This window comes from Bos taurus, chromosome 1 (assembly GCF_002263795.3).
Source record: "Bos taurus isolate L1 Dominette 01449 registration number 42190680 breed Hereford chromosome 1, ARS-UCD2.0, whole genome shotgun sequence".
In the NCBI taxonomy this organism is placed as follows: domain Eukaryota; kingdom Metazoa; phylum Chordata; class Mammalia; order Artiodactyla; family Bovidae; genus Bos; species Bos taurus.
This window is the reverse complement of record NC_037328.1, coordinates 113,399,590-113,421,520: the sequence shown is the minus strand read 5'-3', so window position 1 is coordinate 113,421,520 and position 21,931 is coordinate 113,399,590. Positions and strand designations below refer to the sequence as shown.

The 21,931-nt window shown below is 42.7% G+C and overlaps 1 protein-coding gene across 3 annotated transcripts in view; it reads left to right on the top strand.

The window, feature by feature from the left end:
* ARHGEF26 (Rho guanine nucleotide exchange factor 26) overlaps positions 1-21,931 on the top strand; it is a 148,760-nt gene that overhangs the window by 98,835 nt on the left and 27,994 nt on the right. For all 3 annotated transcript variants that reach the window (XM_059885047.1, XM_005201797.5, NM_001205989.1), the window contains 2 exons: positions 135-289; positions 20,822-21,031. In XM_059885047.1, coding sequence (XP_059741030.1) covers positions 135-289; positions 20,822-21,031 — 365 coding nt within the window. The remainder of the gene's footprint in view (positions 1-134; positions 290-20,821; positions 21,032-21,931) is intronic.

The window sequence follows — 21,931 nt, the reverse complement described above, 5'->3', positions numbered from 1 at the left end:
TATGTACCTATTATATGAACTATTATAAAATAATGGCATATCATTTGTTTGAATGTAAGTTTTATACTTTACTTTCAGTAATCCTAAAAAGACTTAACTTTGGCTTTGGGTACTGAGTGTTTCTCTCTTTGTAGCCTTTTCCTCTAGTCTCCTCTTCCCGGTGGTTGGTAAAAAGAGGTGAGTTGACAGCCTACGTGGAAGACACGGTGCTTTTCTCAAAAAGGACGTCCAAACAGCAAGTCTACTTCTTCCTTTTTAATGATGTGCTCATTATCACCAAGAAGAAGAGGTAAGCCTTTTTGTGGCATTGCCCTCTGTGCGTCCAGTTTTAAAACTCTGTGGTGCAAGCAACTATTGAAGGTGATCATCTTTTAAAAGCTTTTGAGATGTTAAGTGTAAAATTTCTACACAGGGAATCATACGAACATCTGTGCTTCATTTTCTTTAAATTACCTCTGCAGCAGATTCGAATTGTTATCGGCATCATCGTTCTAGCCAACCGCTGCTGAGCTTTGATAGCCTGCAAACCTCTGTGCTAAGCATTTCACATGTTTATGACCTTGGATTCTCTTGACATCCCTAGGGAGGCAATGGTATTATTCAATGGTATTATTCTCTGTCAGCATTTTTCACACTTCTGCTGTAGGACCTTTGTATGAAACAGATAAAAGTTGCTGTGATTGAGAGCAGGCTGAAGTGCAACTCTAGTGCTTTTTGTAGCTTACTTTAAAATCCAGTGTTCTTAAAAATTGTCAGTCCAAAAAAGTTTCCCCGTGATGGGGAAGACATTAGCAGTGCTCCAGTACTCCCCTCTTTGGGGAAGAAAGTCAGTCTCATGGTTGGCAGAGTGTTTTTTCTTCTTACTTTAGACTTCTGGTTGGGTCGTCAGGGCCTACTCTAGGGAAACTTCCAGGAGGACCACTGTACAAGCCTTTTTTTCCTGACATTTGTTCTAACTGTCCCCACTCAAAACACACATACACAGTCTCCTTGGCCCTTAGTGCTGCCTTTCTCTAGGGAGCATTTCTTTTTTTTTTTTTTTTAGCTTTATTTATTTATTTATGCTGTGCTGGGTCTCATTGCTGCACAGGCTTTTCTCTAGTTGTGGCCAATGAGAGCTACTCTCAAGTTGCAGTGTGCGGGCTTCTCAATGCGGTGGCTTCTCGTCTTGGCGCAGCAGGGCTCTAGGGCACGTGGGCTTCAGTAGTTGCAGCGTGAGGGCTCAGTAGTTATGGTTCCCAGGCTCTAGAGCACAGGCTCAATAGTTGTAGCCCATGGGCTTAGTGGCTTCTTGAAATGTCAGGTCTTCCCAGATCAGGGATCGAACCCATTATCTTCTGCATTGGCAGGTGGATTCTTTACCACTGATCCACTAGGGAAGCCCTAGGGAGCATTCTTTATTAAATGTACTCTACATAGATAGGATTATAAAATGTCTTCTTGCTATTTCTCTGTAGACAGTCTATCTTTCCCAGAATATGAGCTTAGAATTAAAATATAAATCTGTGGGGTTTTTGTTTCCGTATATGAAGGTGATGAAGGTAGGCTGACTTGATGGCATATAATAGGAATAGCAGTTGTTAGTTCACAGGGTATGGTTTAGACAAGATAGAGGGAATCATGGAATTCTCCAGGCAAGAATACTGGAGTAGGTTGCCGTTCCCTTCTCCAGGGGATCTCCCCAGCCCAGGCATAGAACCTGGGTCTCCTGCATTGCAGGCAGATTCTTTACCGTCTGAGCCACCAGAGAAGCCCCACGGACAGAGGAGCCTGGTGGGCTACAGTCTGTGGGGTCGCAGAGAGTTGGACACGACTGAGCGACTAGCACTACACACTACTGCCCAGAGGGAATCGTGGAAACAGGCTTCTATGAATATATAAATTTAACGTCCAAATTATCATGAAATAGTTATTTGAATTCTCCTTTTTCAAACTGAATTGAAACAGAGGTTGAGCTTTTCTTTCTGCTCCTTCAAATCAGACTGTATTATGAATTGCTTCAGCTGCTTGGTTGTCAACGTGACATGAAAATTTTGTGTGTTCTGCCCTGAAAAGCCATGTGTCTGTGATGAATAGAGTAAGATGCTGATGAGTATTTTTCATACTTAGGAAAATAGTGTTCCCATAACTTCAAGAAGAAATCATTTGTGTTATCTGGAGCAGTTTAAAAAGTTCAAGTAGCTCAGTAAATTTTATTTTACAGATTGGAGAGGAATTGTAATTTTTGTATTTTTGTGTTTTGTTGTTGGTTTCCTATGAGATAACATGTTTCTTTGGCTTTCTTCATGATGTTTTGTTTTTAGAGGAGGGTAATTATATATGAATCTTCAAATGCCAGAATTCTTGACTTTTAACATTTTCCATCTGTTGAAATATTTGCTCTGTCTCAATGGACTAAAAGCTTTAACTAAACTTTTGATTTTGATGATAAAAGATACATTGGCAGTACCAAGCCAATTTTAAATGTAAATGTAGTTTTGATTATGGTGATGAAAAATTCAGGGTATTTAAACCAGTATGGCACAACTTTTATCCTTGAACTTGCCTAGAAACCAATAAATACAGACTTTTCAAAGTTAGAATTAACTTATGTGCTGTTCTACTTAGGAGTGTGCTTTGCCCTCCTTGGGAGATTTTTCCATTTAATGTTGCACTATGAGCTATCGCACATTTATTTCCTTAGATATGTTTGAACTTCTATGTCAATAAAAAAATCATACAGCTTCAGCAGAGAGGGCAACCCTGAGTACCTAATTTTGCCTTTACCAAAATTGGGGTTTTCTTGCCCTTAACAATTAGCTCATCCTATTTCTAAGGTGCTCTTGACGCCAAGAATAGCACTGGAGGTTCAAGTTGTTTATGACTTGAATACATGGTGAGGGAGACAAGCAGACCACAGAGGCTTGATAAACAGGCTTGGTTAAAAATGTACAGTATGCACAGCCGTATTTACATTATAGCTACAAGGAGGCAACTACAAATGCTTCGCGTGCCAGAGGCGGCCACAGAGAAGATACAGCAGCCTTGAACGAGGCAGTATTTCAGGCTTGGCTACAAGGTCCAGATAAAAGATAACCAACTACCTGTGCCAGCACTGCAGGACTGATCCAGCTACCCACTGCTGAATACCTAATTCCAGGGTTCAGTCAGGGAGCTCAGCTGCTGGGTCTCCAGTGATTTCTCAGCTTCAGGGAGGTTTCCCAGCTACTGGGAGGGACTGTTGGGGAGGACAGTTGCTGTTCCTCCTCCAATCCAGTCTGGCAGAGGGTTTATGCTGACGGGTGGGGTGTGTGGACGCCTCGGCTCTGCAGCGTGTGTATGTGTATCCCCGCTGGTGCTTTCAGAGCGGCATGGTCACTAGCTGCTTCTAAGACAGAAATCCTCACTTTTTTAGGATATCAAGAAGAACTTAAGTTTCCATTAGCTCCTGGCTACTTGTGAGTCACTGTATTAATAGTCTTTTGTGTCACATTTCAGAAGAATATGTGATCAGTTTGACTGCTGTGGATGAGAAAGTGTATTCTTGGTACCTGAAGCTTGGCTGCAGGTTGTCGGGTGCTTCCAGATCAGAGTTCTAGAGGCACAGTTGAGGCTGGACAGTTCTTTGTTGCGGGGTGGTGGCGGGGGGGTGGGGGTGGGGGGGTGGTGCCGTATTCTGTGTAGGATGTTTTAGCAGCCTCCCTGGCCTCTGCCTACTGCTTGCTAGTAGGACCTCCTTCGTACTGTGACAACCAAAAATGTCTCTAGACATTGTCATATGTCTCCCAGTTGAGGATCACTGTGCTAGAATGATGGCAGATTGCCAACCAGCTTTGCCTTCAGAAGAATGAATATGTTCAGATCTCTCAGACTCGACATGGCAATAGCAGTAATATTATAATAAAAGAGGAAGGGATTGCCATGTTGTGTTCATAGATTACTGAATAATCTATATGCTGCTGCTGCTGCTGCTAAGTTGCTTCAGTCATGTCCGACACCGTGCGACCCCATAGACGGCAGCCCACCAGGCTCCCCCATCCCTGGGATTCTCCAGGCAAGAACACTGGAGTGGGTTGCCATTGCCTTGTCCAATGCATGAAAGTGAAAAGTGAAAGTGAAGTTGCTCAGAATAATCTATATAAATATATGTACTATCTAATTTGTGCCTTGCGATAGCATATTTGTAATTAATTATCCATGACAGTGCACAGACTGTACCCCCATGTGCAACTTCACAGATTAAGTACTATTGCCTTCAGGTTTGAAATATAAAAACTGAATTCAAGACCTAAGTACTTGGGCCAGACTCCCCAAACAGTTTGCAATGGTCTTGCCAGTCTCATTCAGTGCCTTATATCTACCTTAGGCCTTCCTTTCCAATTTCTTCTGAGCTAAAACAAAGTCTTCCTCCCTGTAATAGTTTCCACAGCTGCTGTAGTAAAGTGCCATAAACCGGGTGGCTTAAAATAGGCATTTAGTCTTTCATGGTCATGCAGGCAATATTCTGAAATCAGGAAGCTGGCAGGGCCACACACCTCCAAAGGATCCAGGAGCAAATCCTTCCTTGCCTCTGCTCTTGGTGGCTCCAATCTCTGCCTTCACTTTCAACTGGCTTTCTTCTCTCCTGTGTGTCTGTGTGTCTTAAAATCTCCCTCTCCTTGTAAGAACACCAGTTACTGGGATCCAGGCCCACTCTAGGTTCCAGAATGGGCTCATCTTAACAGATTCCATCTGGAAAGACCTGATTTCCAAATCAGGTCATGTGCACAGAACCAGGAGTTTAGGTTTCAGCATATATTTGGGGCCAGAGTTCAGTCTCTTGTACTGCTTGGCCAATCACCACCGCCTCACTTAAACATAGAATGAAGGAGTGTGCTATAATGTCTTAGCCAGTTCTAGAACACGTTTGCTTGTTTTTTTAACATTGATGCCATTTTTCATGAGCTTCCCAGGTGGTGCTAGTGGTAAAAAAACCCACCTGCTAATGCAGGAGACATAAGAGACTCAGGTTCAATCCCTGGGTCAGGAAGATCTCTTGGAGGAGGGCACAGCAACCCACTCCAGTATTCTTCCCTGGAGAAGCCATGGACAGAGGTACCTGGGGGGCTACAGTTCATGGGGTCACAAAGAGTCAGACATGACGGAAGCAACTTAACACGTATGCACGATGCCATTTTTCATTCACTTCTGAATGTCATCATGGTCATGTGACTTGAAGAGCTCTTGGGGGTTTCACAGGTTACCCTCATATACAGATCTTCTGTTTCAAACTGTCCCTTCTCCAGGGTTTATTCCCTCCTTAGTAAAAGGTGCCTCCATCCACCCAGTTGCTCCTCAGTAAACCTGGAAGCCCTCCTTGCCCTTTTCCTCATCGTACTCCCCATCTGTCCAGTCCCCAGTCTTCTACCCATGATGGATTTTGACCTCACTTGTTGCCACGCCCTTGTACCGCCACCTTGAACTCGCCCAGAACTGGATTCATGCCACCATCCCTCCATTTGTTTACATTCCACAGCCACAGTGTGCTTTTTAAAAGACTCAGTTTGTGCTTTGCAAACAGCCTTTCCGTGATTTACCTTGCACTCAGCATAAATGCCTCACTGAATAATGCTCCCCTTTTTAGTCCCCCAAACCTGGCACATGCTTCTTTCTCTGCCTTAAATACTCCTGTCTAGCCCATAACCCCATTCCACTCCAGATCTTTTCTAGGCAAAGTCCTTTTCATTCTTTAGGTTTTAGATTAATTGCCACATCCACTGGGAGCTCTTATCCATTCCTCCAGAGTGGGTTTATTTCCACTGCTCTGTGTTCCCATAGAGCCCTGCACTTTCTCTGTCATAATATTTATGTTACTATGTGCTCATGTCTGTCGTGATGACCTTTGCATCCTCAGTGCTGAGCCTTTGCCTGGCCCATAATGACCGTTTAATAAATATCTGTCAAATGTGAACCAGTCGTGAAGATGGTTAAATATAAACAGTGACAGTATTACTCAGTGGGCGGCCTTCCCCCATTCCACACCCAAGCTAAAAGTTCTTTGAATTCTCTTTTATTTTTAAAAGATATGTGATTTTTGTGTTCTGTTCCATTATAGATTCACGCTTAATTAATCGGGGCAAAAACAAATCTGGGGCTTTATCATGTGGCTTCTCACATCTTCTAGAATTTTACCTGTAAACTTACCCATAAATGACATATAACCTCAATCTGAAAAACACTTTGGATTGTATTTGCAAAATTGCGCTCTGCAGAGGAAGGGTTTTTGGTTTTTGGTTTTTTTGGCTTGCTTTTATTTTGTACTATTGTGTCAACTAATGTTTTGAGCTACCCATACAAAAGGGTTTAAGCAATAAAAATGTTCATTTATTACACACACATACACACACACACACACACACACACACACACATAAGAAGTCAGATGAGCTTGGGAAACCCTGCATACTCTTCTACTTTGGGAAATTTACTATTAAATTATTTAGGAAGGGTCTTGGCTGTATGTAACTGGATACCCAAATTGCAGTGGCTCAAGCAATTAAGACATTTGCCTCTCGCACCAAACGTGAAGACCGAGAGCGGGCTCACCAGTAACCCATCCCCTTCCCATTCTTTGGCCGCACCATGCTCTGTGCGCTGTTCGCTTTTGCCCCGTGTGCTCATAGCGCCATGGTTGCAAGTCCAGGCATCACGATTTCACTCAAGGACATAGGAGGGGAGCAAGGCATACAGCCTGACCACGAAGGGACTCTCTTCTCAAGTGCCTTTTCTTTTCCTCAGCAGAGGAGAACCTTTCCCAGACAAGTTTTCAGAAGACTTCTTGTGTTTTACCCATCTGTCTTGGGTCACAAGACTTGACCTTACAAAGGAGGCTGGGAAAGCCAGCATATAGCAGAGAGGAATAGGACAACCATGATTGTTTTAGTTTAGCCGCGAAGCAAGGGAAGATGGCAGAGGATTAGGTAGTAGACATTTACAGCCACAACTGGGAAGCCTTCTTTTCCACAGATGCTCAATTGACAATGGATAGTTTGGAAAAGAGAAAGAAATTTTTTTTTTTTTTTTTTGGCCACTCTGTATGGCTTGCAGGATTATAGTTCTCTCACCAGGGATTAAACTGTTGCCTCCTACAGTGGGAGCACAGAGACCTAACCACTGCACAGCCAAGGAAGTCCCAAGAGCTCTTTAAAAGAACTAACACATTGCCTTTAAGATAAATGGGGTTGGGGGTAGGTTCAAAAAAGACAGAAATGACTGGAGATGTAGAACCCACGTCCCTTTGCTGGGACTAGGCCTCCAGTGTGGTCACATGAGTGTATTGCTTGCTGTGCCTTTTTGCTGCCACCAGCCCCACTGTGCCCGTGAGCACGTTTAGAGCTGCAGATAGATTGACCTTGTGTGGGTGTTGGGCACAAGACCAAAGGAATGTAGAAATCTAGTCTTTTTATCATACCAGTAAATGCAATCATGTTGTGATGTGTCTCTTTCAGTTTCTCCTGGATTCTGTCCCTACAGATGATCTATCCATGATGGTTTGGGGTATTCTCTACAGTTAGATGAGTAGTAGTAGTGATAATGATGGTAAGAGCCTATATTATTGAGCATTATAGTTTACCATTCACCGTGCTCAGAGTGTTTGTGAATCTATCATTGAGTTAGCCCAGTAATCAAGTATTACTTCCATTTTACAGATGAGGACACTGAGGCAGAAAGATTAAAGTCTCTTTTTCAAGGTCTCTCAGCAAAGCCAGGATTCTCATCTGAGTCTGACTCCAGAACCTCTTCTAACAGTTTATGTTCATTAATTCTTAATTTCATTTTTCTAGAATATTTTTACCTTTCTACCATCCTGTAATGTTCTTGGAAAAATAGCCTAGAAACTGGCACCTTTTTTTATTTGCTTTGATAACACATTTTTCAAAGAGGGTTTTTGTTTAAGTGAATATTTTCATAGTCTTACTGGTCGTGAGAGGAAATTAGAAGGGGTCCCGAGGTGCACGGTGAGCCTTCCTCTACCTTTAGCCAATCTAGCATCCGAGTGTGGGGAAGAGCGTTTCCTATTCACATTTCCTTCCCTCAGATATTTAAGACTGGAGCTTTCCACTTCCTGATCCCTAGTTCCATAAATATTGTGTATATTGACATAACTTGAACTCCGTGACACATTACAAATCTTCAAGTTTTAAAGAAAAGGCTTTTCTGTAATAGAATTCTACCTGATCATTATCAGGAGTTCAGAGAGTTGTTAGAACTTGCCTTTTCCTAAGTAGTTTGAATGTCCAGTAGCTTAAAGTGGTGTGGGCTCCCAGGAAAGGGTCATGACCTAGTTTGGCCCCGTTTCGAGTTTTTCTATTTTGACAGCTTTGCCGCTATAGAAAGCTGAGGCTACCTGACATTGTCCCTCTGCCTCTGCAGAATAAACTCCTTCCTCGGCATATTAACTTTTGAGTATCCTGGATAAAGAAAAGGCAATAAGGCTCTGACTCAAATCACTTTTATTCCTAGAATATACAGCTTGGTTGTTTGTGATCACTTGGATCAGATTCTAAGATCAAGATGGGAGATGGGATGGGAGAGATGTGAGAACCCTCTCTCGTCTTCTTCCTTTTCTCTTTCTCTTGCTGCCCCACACATCCTTGATCCTCTGACATCTGGGACCTAAGAGTATTTACTTCCTCTGCCTCTGTAAGAAGAGTCATTGTTGCCATTCAGTGTTAAAAGTTGCACCAAGTGCACAGTATAAATATCCTGGTGTCAGACAGAACAGTATTCAAAATCCTGGCCGTTTGACCTTAGGCAGGTTGCCTTTGATCTCTCAGAGTCTCAGTGTTCTCATCTGTACAATGAGGCAAGCAATGTCATAGTCTTCCTGGAGTGTCTGTGAGAATTGAGATAGTGCTCACAGAGCACTTAACGCAGTGAATGGCCCCTGCTGAGGGACTGATACCTGCTGGTATCATCATTATTCCTAGTACTGGGTGTCTTTCTCTAAAGATTTGGCACAAATCAGATTATTGCTCTTTTACTTCTAGAACATTTTCTTATTTTAAAAAATGGTTTGAAACCTTAGAAAGAGTTAGTCGCTCAGTGTGTCCAACTCTTTCTGACCCCATGTACTGTAGCCCACCAGGCTCCTCAGTCCATGGAATGCTCCAGGCAAGAACACTAGAGGAGGTAGCCATTCCCTTCTCCAGAGGATCATCCCAACCCAGGGATTGAACCCGGTTCTCCTGCATTACAGACAGGCTCTTAACCGCTGAGCCACCAGGGAAACCCTTGAAACCTTAAGCCACTGCTGTACAGCTGAAAGTTTGGCGCCCTCCAAGGCCAAACCTGGATTGTTGTTGTTGTTTAGGTGCTAAGTCGTGTCCCACCCTTTCGCAACCTCCTGGACCGTAGCCCGCCAGGCTTCTCTGTCCATGGAGTTTTCAAGGCAAGAATATTGGAGTGGGTTGCCATTTCCTTCTCCAAACCTGGATTATGGCCTCTGAAATGTGGCCTTTAGGAGTAAATGCATTTAACACCATGCCTCTCCCTTCCTATCAAGAACCCGTGTCAGATGGCAAGTGACTGAGGGATAATCATTGATCAACTTTTATTCTTTTGTATGGTGATCTGATTCATGTGTGCATGTTTGTATTAGCAGTTGTCTTGTAACATCCCTCGTATTTGATTAGGAGACACTGTAACTTCGTGGCTGATAGAAGTGAGTTCAGTATGTTTTTCCCTTCGTTTGGAGAGGTCAGTGACGATAAACCTGGATTGGGGGCTTTCTGATCCTATGTGAATCACTGGCTGTCTTTTTGGGTGACAGTAAATCATAACAGATTCTTACCAACAAATGTGACCCTCATCTCCACTATTTGTCACGTTCTCAAGAATGAAATAGAAAATGTGTAACATTTCTGGGTTTTTGGAAGTCTAGTCTTTTTTAAGAGTTACTTTTTTGTTTTTGACTGCGCTGTGTCTTCCTTGCCGTGCATGGGCTTTCTCTAGTTGCAGTGAGCAGGGGCTACTCTTTGTTGTGGTGCTTGGGCTTCTCGTTGCGGTGGCTTCTCTTGTTGCAGAGCACGGGCTCTAGGGTGAGGGGGCTTCAGTAGGTGTGTCATGTGAGCTCAGTGGTTGTGGCGTGTGGGCTCTAGAATGCTGGTTCAGTAGCTGTGGTGCACAGACTTAGTTGCATATGGAGTCTTCCCGGATCAGGAATGGAATCCATGTCCCCTGCATTGGCAGGTGGATTCTTAACCACTGGACTTAGTCTTTATCCTTTAAAAGCTGGCTGTGCTATGAAGTGGACCTTAAAACTAAGAAAATGAATTTACAAACCACTGACTGGGATAAAATATTTTCAAGCCATACTTGATATGGGACTTTTACCCTGATTACATAAAGAGTTCTTAAACTCAAAAGTAAGACAACTCAATTTTTAAGTGGGCAGACATTTGAATAGACATTTCAGCCAATAAGATATCTAAATGTCTTAGCATTTGAAAAGATGCTCAACATTACTAGTCAGTAGGGAAATGAAAGTTAAAACCAAAACTAGGTTTCACAGCCACTCAGTTCAGTTCAGTCGCTCAGTCGTGTCCAGCTCTTTGCGACCCCATGAATCACAGCGCGCCAGGCCTCCCTGTCCATCACCAACTCCCAGAGTTCACTCAAACTCATGTCCATCGAGTTGGTGATGCCATCCAGCCATCTCATCCTCTGTTGTCCCCTTCTCCTCCTGCCCCCAATCCCTCCCAGCATCAGGGTCTTTTCCAATGAGTCAACTCTTCGCATAAGGTGGCCAAAGTATTGGAGTTTCAGCTTCAGCATCAGTCCTTCTAATGAACACCCAGGACCGATCTCCTTTAGGATGGACTGGTTGGATCTCCTTGCAGTCCAAGGGACTCTCAAGAGTCTTCTTCAACACCACAATTCAAAAGCATCAATTCTTCAGCGCTCAGCTTTCTTGACAGTCCCAACTCTCACATCCATACACGACTACTGGAAAAACCATAGCCTTGACTAGACGGACCTTTGTTGGCAAAGTAATATCTCTGCTTTTTAATATGCTGTCTAGGTTGGTCATAACTTTCCTTCCAAGAAGTAAGCGTCTTTTAATTTCATGGCTGCAATCACCATCTACAGTGATTTTGGAGCCCAAGAAAATAAAGTCTGACGCTGTTTCCACTGTTTCCCCATCTATTTCCCATGAAGTGATGGGACCGGATGCCATGATCTTCGTTTTCTGAATGTTGAGCTTTAAGCCAACTTTTTCACTCTCCACTTTCACTTTCGTCAAGAGGCTTTTTAGTTCCTCTTCACTTTCTGCCATAAGGGTGGTGTCATCTGCATATCTGAGGTTATTGATATTTCTCCCGGGAATCTTGATTCCAGCTTGTGCTTCTTCCAGTCCAGTGTTTCTCATGATGTACTCTGCATATAAGTTAAATAAGTAGGGTCACAGCCACTAGGATGACTATAATAAAGACAAAGATGGCGTTGATAAGGATGTGGAGAAACGGGAGCCCTAATACACTGCTTATCGGAATGTACAGTGATGCAACCACTTTGGAAAGTGGCCCAGTAGTTTCTTAAGAAGCTAAGCAACCTACCATATGACCCAGTAATTCCATTCAGTGTTTCATTCTAAGAGAAATAAAAACTGTTCATAAAGGCTTGTAGTAAATATTCATAACCTGTGTGTGGCGTGTTTGTTGGTCTTCATAATTATTTTGAGGCATTGAGCACATAGGCTGTTTGAAACCAGTTTTGGGGCAAATTTCATGCCTTGTTTTGCTGGTTGGAGCCTATGCCAAATAATGAATATTTTGACCCAGGTATTTGGCTCTAATTATGCTTAGTCCACTTGCTTATTTGCAAAGTACATATAATTATTAGGCTTTTAACAAGATGTCAAGCAGTATAAAGGCATGATATTCTATAGGAAGATTTAAAATACTAGCTAACAACATTTGCTGTAAGCCATGCATGATTGTAAGAGCTTTACATGCAAAAAGATAATAAATGTATTATTTCATTTAATCCTCCCAACAATCCTAAGAGGTATTGTAATCCCCAGGAGATTTTTTTACATAGGAGAAAACATAGAAAGGATCAGTAACTTACTCAAAATCACAAAGTGCATGAGTGATGAAATTGAGCCAGACACGCTCAATCAAGTCTATACTCTTATCTGTTATACTGTACTTCACGGCTTTAAAATTGTATATTATTCTAGTAAAAAAAATTTGTATAATTCTAATACCAAGATTTAAAATTAAAATCAACTTCAGTCACTGTGAAGAAAGTGTTTTAACCTCTTAATTTCAAAGTAGACTTCAGCATAATCCTATCTCCTCCCTCCTAGAAATGTTAAACTAGGGTGTTCTTGTTCCAGTTGAGCACAAAGTCAAGTGTGGGAATAGCAATCATGTTTTCAGAAGGGAAAGAGAAACAAGTTGAAATCTGCAGAGGAAGAATTCTTGTACATGTCTTGAAGGGAAGTGGGAAGAATCTCTTTGATTTTGTAAAACCCCAGGAACTTCTGTGAATCCACATACAGGGAGCATAGCAGAGCCATTACAGATCCCTGAGGAAAGCAAGAGTGTCTAGGAGAGAAACTTGGAGTATGGCCACTAAAAAAAAAGGATGACTTAGAACTGTGGTGGAAGGCATTAGGAGAGGAAGAGTTTCAGGTTGTCACATGTGCTCAACCTCGTCAAGTGCCTAGATGAGCAGTGGTGATATGCAGGTTACTGGGTTTGTTGGGGTGATGGGCCATCATGACTTTGGAGAGCGATTTCATTGGTAGGTGGGCACAAGGGTCTGAGAAAATGCCAGGCAGCTGCTAGCTCAGTAGACATTTGTATTTTCACCAACAGATTCAAGGGAAGATTTTTTCAGGACAGGGAAGCTGCATGCATGTTTTAAACAAAGCCTGTGGAAAGGGAGGTGTTGAATAGGTAAAAATAAATCTTACTCTTGACGATAGATGGCAGAAAATCCTTGTGTTTTGTTTTGGGTAATCCTTGCTTGTATTTTTCCTTATAAATTTAATTCTTCTACAAAAGGAATAATTGGAAGCTCTCCTTCTAGTCTGTCAGATTTTGGTTCTGAAAGAAAGTTCCAGAAAAATGCAAGGTGGCAGGTAAGACAACTGACAGTTAAGGCTGACTTGAGCAGGGCATGGAGAAAGCTGGTCTTTTAAAGTCTAACGCTTCTTGCTTTCCTCATCTCTGTCTTTGCTTTTGTACTCCTGGTTCCATTTGGTTATCCAGCCTGTTTCTCATTCCTGGTCATCCTTGTTACGTACCTAAGAGGTTTGCTCATAAGGGTTGAGGTGGAAACTCTTCCTATGGTATTTGCATGTATAAAAGCTCATCTCTAATCACAAGGCTCTACAGAAAGACTCATTCCATCACCACCTCTTCTTCATGATGCTTATGTACTTTGGGTTCAAGGAAATACCCTGATTAATGGAATGAAGTTGGGATCCAGCTTCTTAAAACTTTTCAGGTGTTTCTCCAGATGTCCCAATATTATTTGTTGATTAAACGATCAATATTCCACAGATTTGAAATATCACTTACATCATGTAGAAAATTCCTAGATGTATTTAGGGTCAGTTGTGAACCCACTGTTCTGTTTCACTGCTCCTTCTGTCAACTAATATCCATTAGTCTCAGTCTTTGAATTACTGTAGCTTTAGAATATGTTCTTAATATATCATATGGCTAGTCACTCTCATTTTTTTCACAATCTGGATGTTCTTAGATGTTTATTTTCTGCGTATTTTAGAATCAGCTTGACCATTCCCCCTCCTCTCTGCCCCTGCAAAACCGAGATTTTTCAAGGAAATTATGTTAAAATTATATATTAATTCAGGAAGAATTAATATCTCTTTAATATCAAACTTTTCTATCCATTCAGGCCTTCTTCTAAAGTATTTCAAGTCTGTCTTCATATAGAAGAAACTTCAATTTAAAATTCTAAATCTTTTGTGGGTTTTGTGTCTATTATAAATAAGAGCTTCTTCCATTATATTTTCTGAGTGTTATTCATATATGGAAAAGCCTTTTTTTAACCCAGCCATTTTAGTGAATTCACTCTTACCTTGTAATATATTTCAGTCAATGATGTTATCTGCAAGTAATCAGTTGTTTGTAAGGCAAAAAATATTCCATTGCCCAAGAGTCCCTTCACCTGTACCCTCAGGCATCCACAGAAAACCTGGAATGCTGACAGTCTTCACGTCTATGCGTTTATTATTTAGATTTTTTTTTACCTTGAATTGCAAAATATTTCAAATGTACAGAAAATTATCAAACACTAAATGGCAACCCACTCTAATATTCTTGCCTGGAGAATCCCATGGACAGAGGAGACTGGCAGGCTACAGTCCATGGGGTTGTAAGAGTCAGACATACTTAGTGACTAAACCACCACCACCACCAACATGCCTATAATCCAGGTTTAACAGATACAAGTTTTTTTTTTTTTTTTTCCCCTGCTATATCACTGCCAGGTCTCTTAAAAAAAAAAAAAAGTCCTGATATAATATTGCAGGTTTACCTAGAGCCTCTTCATCATCATCCCTTCTTTCTCCCCCTGCTTCCCAAAGTAAGTCCTGTGCTGAGCTGGGTGTCTGTCATCCTGCACTCACTAATGTGTGTATACACATTCAGCTTTGGTATTCTAAAAGTTGGTATTCTGAATATGTAAATTTTATTTTAAATATTCTAAATATGTAAAATTTGGTATTCTAAAAATGTATGTTGTATGCAACCGGCTTCCCCAGTGGCTCAGCGGTAAAGAACCCGCCTACAAAGCAAGAGACACAGGAGATGGGGGTTTGATGGCTGGGTTGGGAAGATCTCTCTGGAGGAGGAATTGGCAACCCACTCCGGTATTCTTGCCTGGAGAATCCCTATGGACAGAGGAACCTGGTTGGCTAGAGTCCACAGGGTCACAAAGAGTCAGACACAATTGAGCGACTTAGCATCATGCATGTATGTGGGCTTCTCTAGTAACTCAGCTGGTAAAGAACCTGCCTGCAATGCGGGAGACCTGGGTTTGATCCCTGGGTTGGGAAGATTCCCTGGAGAACAAAAAGGCTACCCACTCCAGTATTCTGGCCTGGAGAATTCCATGGACTGTATAGTCCATGGGGATGCAAAGAGTCGGACACATCTGAGCGACTTTTACTTCATGCATGTATGAAGTTGTAAATGTTGCCCTTATTTAAAAGTAATAAATATATGCCCAGGTCTTCCTGGGTAATGGTAAAGACTGCCTGCAATGCGGGATACCCAGGTTCGATCCTTGGGTAGGGAAGATCCCCTGGAGAAGGAAATGGAAACCCACTGTAGTGTTCTTGCCTGGGAAATCCCACAGACAGAGGAGTCTGGCAGGCTACAGTCGATGGGGTTCCAGAGAGTCAGGCACAACTGAGCGACTAATACTTTTGCTTTATTTTTTCAAATATATGCCCATCATGAAAGCATTCCAACTTTTATAGAAATTGACAGGAGAGAAAGTTAAAAGTGCTCCCTAATATTCACTTTAAGAATCAACTATTCTCAGAAAAGGTGTATCATGGGCTGAAAAGTATTCAGTGCATGCTGCTAGGTTGCATGCAGTAGAACCAAACAGTATCTGAGCTGCTTAACAAAAGAATGCCTTCTGAGGGAAGAATAATTGAGGTATTTATTTACCACCATATCCCATTCTCTTCTGATAGTTTTTTATCATGTTAAAAAAAGAAAAGGCTTCCCAAAGGTTACTAGGACTGTAAGTATACTAGGACTGTAAGTTTCGACAGGGAGACCCATCATTGTTTATGCCACAGAGCCACAGCCTTGTATCGATTTGATTGCTGCGCCTGATAGGAGGCTGTGCTTGCACAAAGCGTCTGCTCTTTGATGAGCAGCTGGTAAACTTGGAGTGCGGCTAAGACAATTAGAGGAAGTCTACGTGTAAACTGCTCCGCTCAAGGAAAGGTGGTTTTTCCATTTGCCTTTTTCTGAGCAGTTTAACTTCCTAAATACATGATCCAGATTGTTTCAGAGGCTATGAAACCATATGTTTGCTAATGAAAGAAACAAACATGGGGAAGTCTGATTAGCATCGACTTCCCTTAGGGAAGGGGGATCTTTCCCAACCCAGCTGAGCTTGTTTTATACTTTACTGGACACAGGTGGGTCAGCAGAGGAGGGAATGGGGTTGTGAATGGCTGCGTCTGTCTCTGGATTCCCCCCTCTTCTGCTTATGCACGTATTTTTATCATTATTTATTTATTTTGGGCTGCACTGGGTCTTCCTTGCTGCACACAGGCTTGCTCTAGCTGCAGCCAGCAGGGGCTAACTCTTTGTGGCGGTGCAGAGGTTTCTCATTGCAGTGGCTTCGTGTTGTGGAGCACGGGCTCTAGGTATACGGGCTTAGTTGCTCCAAGGCGTGTGGTATCTTACCGGACCAGGGATCAAACCTGTGTCTGCTCCGTTGGTAGGCACCTTCTTAGTCCCTGTACTACCAGAGAAATCCTTAAGCACATATTTTAACAGTTATCCTTTTGTATTAGTGTGAGAGAGTTAGTAGGTGCTGGTTGTCATCAGGAGAATGAAATTCACTCAGTATTCAGCAGATTTGGAGAGGGGGAGATAGTAATTTGAACCTTTATGAGATTGTGTGAGTGTGTATTTTGTGTGAGAGAGCACAAACATGCTAGCAAGAGCGAGTTCCTTTTCCTTGTTTATTCCTTTGGGTTTGAATAGTAGCTGACAAGGATAAATAGCTTACTTGACTACTGTTAAATCAAGTTTTTTTTTATATTAAGTGAGTTAAAGGAGGGGTGAAGAAGCTGTGGACATTATTTATTACATAATGAAGACATTCGCAGGTCTAGATAAAATAATGATATTGGGTGACTGCTATTGAATCAGTTAAGGAAACAGCACACTTGTTTCCTGTGCCCTATTTTGGATACAGAAGTTAGAACAGTGGGAAAGTTCAGTGACCCAGATATGCGGAAACCAGATATCTTGAGGTGAACTCGCATGGCTATAAATGAGGTGGCCGCTCTTTACCATCCCGGCTGAACATTTGAGAGGACAACAGGCATAAACTGGGTCAAATGGGCACCCCAGGTCTTAAGGGGATTGTAGTTGTCATGGCTTAAGAGAACAATTTAAACAAATTCTATTAATTTTTCTTCTTCTTCTGTCTCTAATTACCTACTCCTGAGGTCAGAGATTCAACACATCAGTGAAACACACTAGCTGATATTGTTTGCATTTAGGCAAACACAGGGGGTAATAACTCTGAAAATTAAGAGGGGAAAAAAAAAGATTTAAGTAGCTTATTCATGTCCATTTGCATGAGTTTCCTATGAACTCTTGGTTTGGAATCCTGTTGGGGACCATCTAGTAAGTAAAGCCACTTTATGCTGAAGCCTTTTCGGAATTTGCATCATCTTGAATGATGCCTTCATAGCATGCAGATTTCTTTGCCTTTTATTTCTTTGGGAATACAGAGAATACCTATGCAATGTCCTGGCATAGGGCACTGCCTAAATACTCCATGTGCACAGTATTAGGGAGCTTGGAGTTCTCTGAGCAGAATTGTTTTTAACTGGAAATGATTTTAACTAAAAGATGATCTTTTTAAGCTTGTGAGTTGGACCAAGACAGTAGCTCAGGGGTGCAGAGAGAGGACAGTACAAAAGAAGGCTTCATATTTTTTTTTTTTCTTTCGTTTTTGCAGCTCTTGTTGAGGTTTTGCTTTCGTTTTTATTCTTTTTCCTTTTGGTCTTATCCTGAGTCCTGGATTTTATTAAATCTGTGTCTCAGATGTCTAGACAGTATTATAAGCCTTACCTGCTGTATGGTCAGGCCACTAAAGATGGCTATTCTCTTATTCTCTGTACATGCCCTGCTGGATCCCTCCCTCACCTATACCCAACTCACAGGAATGTGCTTGCCCACTGCCCCAGCTGGTGATTGTTCTGATCCTTTGGCCAGAACAGCTCCACATGCTAGTCTGTTAAGGGAAACATCTGCCTTCATGACGATTGTTAACCAGAGGTGCTGTGAGGGACATTTTCATGGAAACCAGTGAGCCCACTTGATGTCACTTCCCCCTGTAAATGGTAGCTTTTCCCCCCGAGCACTGAAGACTGCTGCCCTGGTCTACTTGCCGCCTGCAACACACTTGTCACTCTGGGACCCTTCTGTTTCAGATGTGAGATCCCCTCTCCCATAAACCATTGACGTCTCTGTCATTGCTGGGTCTGTCTTGAGGCTGGGCAACTACGAGGCTTGTAGGCCTGCAGGCTGCAACCCCACACCTGCTTTGCCCAAAATTGACTGCTTTGGTTCTGGTACACAAGATCTTTAAAAAATATAATATTGTTATATTTCCTCCTGCTTCCTCCTTTTATAAAAGTCACATGAACTTTGATAACCCTCATTTTGATATAAGAAATATTTTATATATTCTGAGGACAGTTGTGCTGGTCAGTATGCAGTCTCAGTAGGTTTCAGAGATGATGTTGCCTTGTGAACTTCCAGTTAATACAGATTATTACCCTAGCAACAAACAGCCTTGATCAAAAGGCATTTTTTTGGATGATACAACTGTATTTGCTGGTTTGGGGTGGGGGAAGGATCTATCAAACTAAATTTTAAAAAGACCATAAAGTTTTTAAAGGAGAGTTACAAGGGAATGGTTGACAGATGCCCACTACCAGATGAAAAAATTTCTCAGAAATCTTGAGCAAAATGGCCTTTTTTGAAATTTCCTAGTATAGTTAAGCACTAGGACTTTTCTTAGCTCTCCTGAGTTCATACATTTGCATTTGTTATTAGGTAAGTTAATTGCTCAATATGGTTCTTAGAATGCATTAGAATGTATTGCATGGTCATCCATTTATTCACCAGTTATTTTTGAGCTCTGCCATGTTCAACTGTGAGGACAGACAGAGATAGAGGAGAGCTGTATCTAACTAGAGTTGGATTTGCCAAGAAAATGACTGTATACAAGGAGTGATTATATAACTAGGTATCAGGAAATTCAAGTTGGATAATTGAATAAGAGTGAATGAGAGGACATGAGGGTTCAAGGATGGAGGGAAAGGCGGTGGAATCAATGGGTTGTTAGAATGGTGGCTTAAAATTTTGGGGGTTGAGGATTGGAAGAGATGAGTCAAAGAGACTAGCAGGGCTAGTTAGGAAGTGGTTTTGACATTGGGATTGAAGAGAGGTTGCAGTTGGTGATAACAGGGTCGATCCTTGAAGGGGAAATCAAGGAACTGAGAGGCCAGGATTGTGGAAGGATTGCCGCATGGAAATTCAAGAAAGGAGTGTTGGACAGTACCAGGAAGCCAGCAGCTACACTCATGAATGAGGATGAGGCAGGATCCAGGGGCCTGGAGATGACTTTGATGATAAAATAGAGACTGATGGCATGAGCACAAAACTGGGGGGCATTCTGGGAGGAGGAAGTGATTGTTGTCTGGAATAACGAAACTCAAGCAGGTGGAAAGCCTTCTAGGGAGGCGGTGCTCTTTAGAAGGAGCCTAGTATCTGTTAAGGCAAGAAGGTAAAGAGAGAGAGCTCAGAGAAGAGGCTGAGGATTTAGAAGATTTAGCTGGATTTCCAGAAGACTCAGTGGAAGGGTTTGGCAACCAGCTGAAGGTTTGGGGAGGTGAGGCCCAATTAGGCACGTGCTTAGGCTGTGCAGGTGAGAGTGCATCCGGGGGAATGAAGACCACCAGGGGGCCAGTCTGGGGCACAAGCAGGGATAGAGGGTGTGGTGGGATCAGTGGGTGCTTTCTGAAGCAGGTGGTGAGGCTGTGCATGCTGGGAGGAAGGGTTGGGGGTCTTGCCAGAGGACTGGTCTTCCCTCCTGTGCCTGGTGGTTTGGAGGCTGGTAGTGCGGCCTTGCCACCCAGAGTGTGAGTAGATCTCATCCTGCAGATGGAGGTGAGACGGGAGTAGCTGTTCAAGCAGTACCATGATGTCTGTATGTTTTACTTTTTGCAGCAATGCCAGGATAGTGGAAAAGGAAACCTGGGGGGTTTAATAATTGTTTTTAATATTGCTTTTAATTATTTAAAAAAATATTTATTTGGCTGCATCAGGTCATAGTTACAGCACTTGGGATCTTTAGTTGTGACGTGTGCAATCTAGTTCCCTGACCAGGGACTGAACCCAGGTCCCCTACATTGAGAGCATAGACTCTTAGCCACTGGACCACCAGGGGAGTCCTGATATTGCTTTGATACCTAAGATACAATTCAGTATACAACAGAAAAATAGTAATTAACAGGTTTTCATTTTGGAGGGTTATACTGACTCATAGGGCTTCCCAGGCGGCTCAGAGGTAAAGAACCCGCCTGCCAATGCAGGAGACATAACACATGTGGGTTTAGCTCCTGGGTCTGAAGATCTCCAGTATTCTTGCCTGGAGAATCCCATGGACAGAGGAGCCTGGCGGGCTCCAGTCCATGGGGTCACAGAGAGTTGGACACAACTGAAGTGAATGAGCACACATGTGGGTTCAGCCCCTGGGTCTGAAGATCTCCAGTATTCTTGCCTGGAGAATCCGATGGACAGAGGAGCCTGGCGGGCTCCGGTCCATGGGGTCACAGAGAGTTGGACACAACTGAAGTGAATGAGCACACATTACTGACTCAGAATCAGTAGGAATAATTCAGAGTTCAATTCCTATTTAAAATAAATCCTTTTCTCCCTGTCCTCCTTCCCTTCCCCTCCACGTCCCCCAAAGTGTGACTTGAAAATCGACAGTGTCACAGTCTCATCCACTGAATTCCTGATAACGTTCTTTTTCCCTTTTCTTTACAGTGAAGAAAGTTACAATGTCAATGATTATTCTTTAAGAGATCAGCTACTGGTGGAGTCTTGTGACAGTGAAGAGCTTAATTCTTCTCCAGGGAAGAACAGCTCCACAATGCTTTATTCAAGACAGAACTCTGCCAGTCACCTCTTTACGCTGACCGTCCTTAGTAACCACGCAAATGAGAAAGTGGAGATGCTGCTGGGAGCAGAGACGCAGTAAGTATGCGCAGGGCGAGGGTTTCAGCATATTTGCTGATGGTCTAATTACCCTTGGTCCACAGACTCCCTAGAAACAGTAGAACTCTACCTACTGTGTATTTTTATTGCCTGCCTGTTATGCACCAAGCGTAGCATCTGGGTGTTTTATACAGATACTCGTCTCACTCTGATCCTCTCAACGTACTGAGAGAGAGAGATGTTATTTTTGTCCCCATGAGTCCTGATGGATGTGTTTTGCTTTAGGTAGTGTGCTTTTATACTTACAGAATGGTTTAAAAATCAGTTTAATTATTGATAAAAATATGACCCAGGAGCCCTAGGAATATGACTTACTGGTAGTTTGATTCTAGGCCCTGTGTTTCCTTAGCTACTGAAATTGAAGTCATTTTGCAACCACCTACCTTCAGCCAGGCAGCAGAAAGCCCAGTGATTTATCAACAGAGACACTGGGTTTAGGGAAATATATTTATTATAGGAAGGGGGACCCCCTGCAGGTGGGTCTTGTCTAGCAGTTGGAAAGTGGGCTTGAAAGTGGGCTCTTGTCTTGCAGTTGGAAATGAACTGTCCAAGGAGACACATGTGCTGACAAAGCAAGAGGCTTGATAGGGAAGTGGGGCCCAGGTGGAGAGCAGCAGTAAGGGAACCCAGGAGGGCCTCTCTGCCAGAGCCCACGGTCTGAGGTTTCATAGTCATGAGGAGTCATCTTGTTTGGCTCATGCCTGGTCTGACTCAGGGTCCTCCCTGGTGGCATGCACATCTCTCAGCCATGATGGATTCTGGCATGACAGTTTCTGGGAAGCTGGCTCACATTATAGGGTGGCATCTCCTCCCTCCTTTGGGCCCCTCCCAAATTCTTCTGATTAGTTTTTTGGGGCAGCACCCCGTTCCTTATCAGGA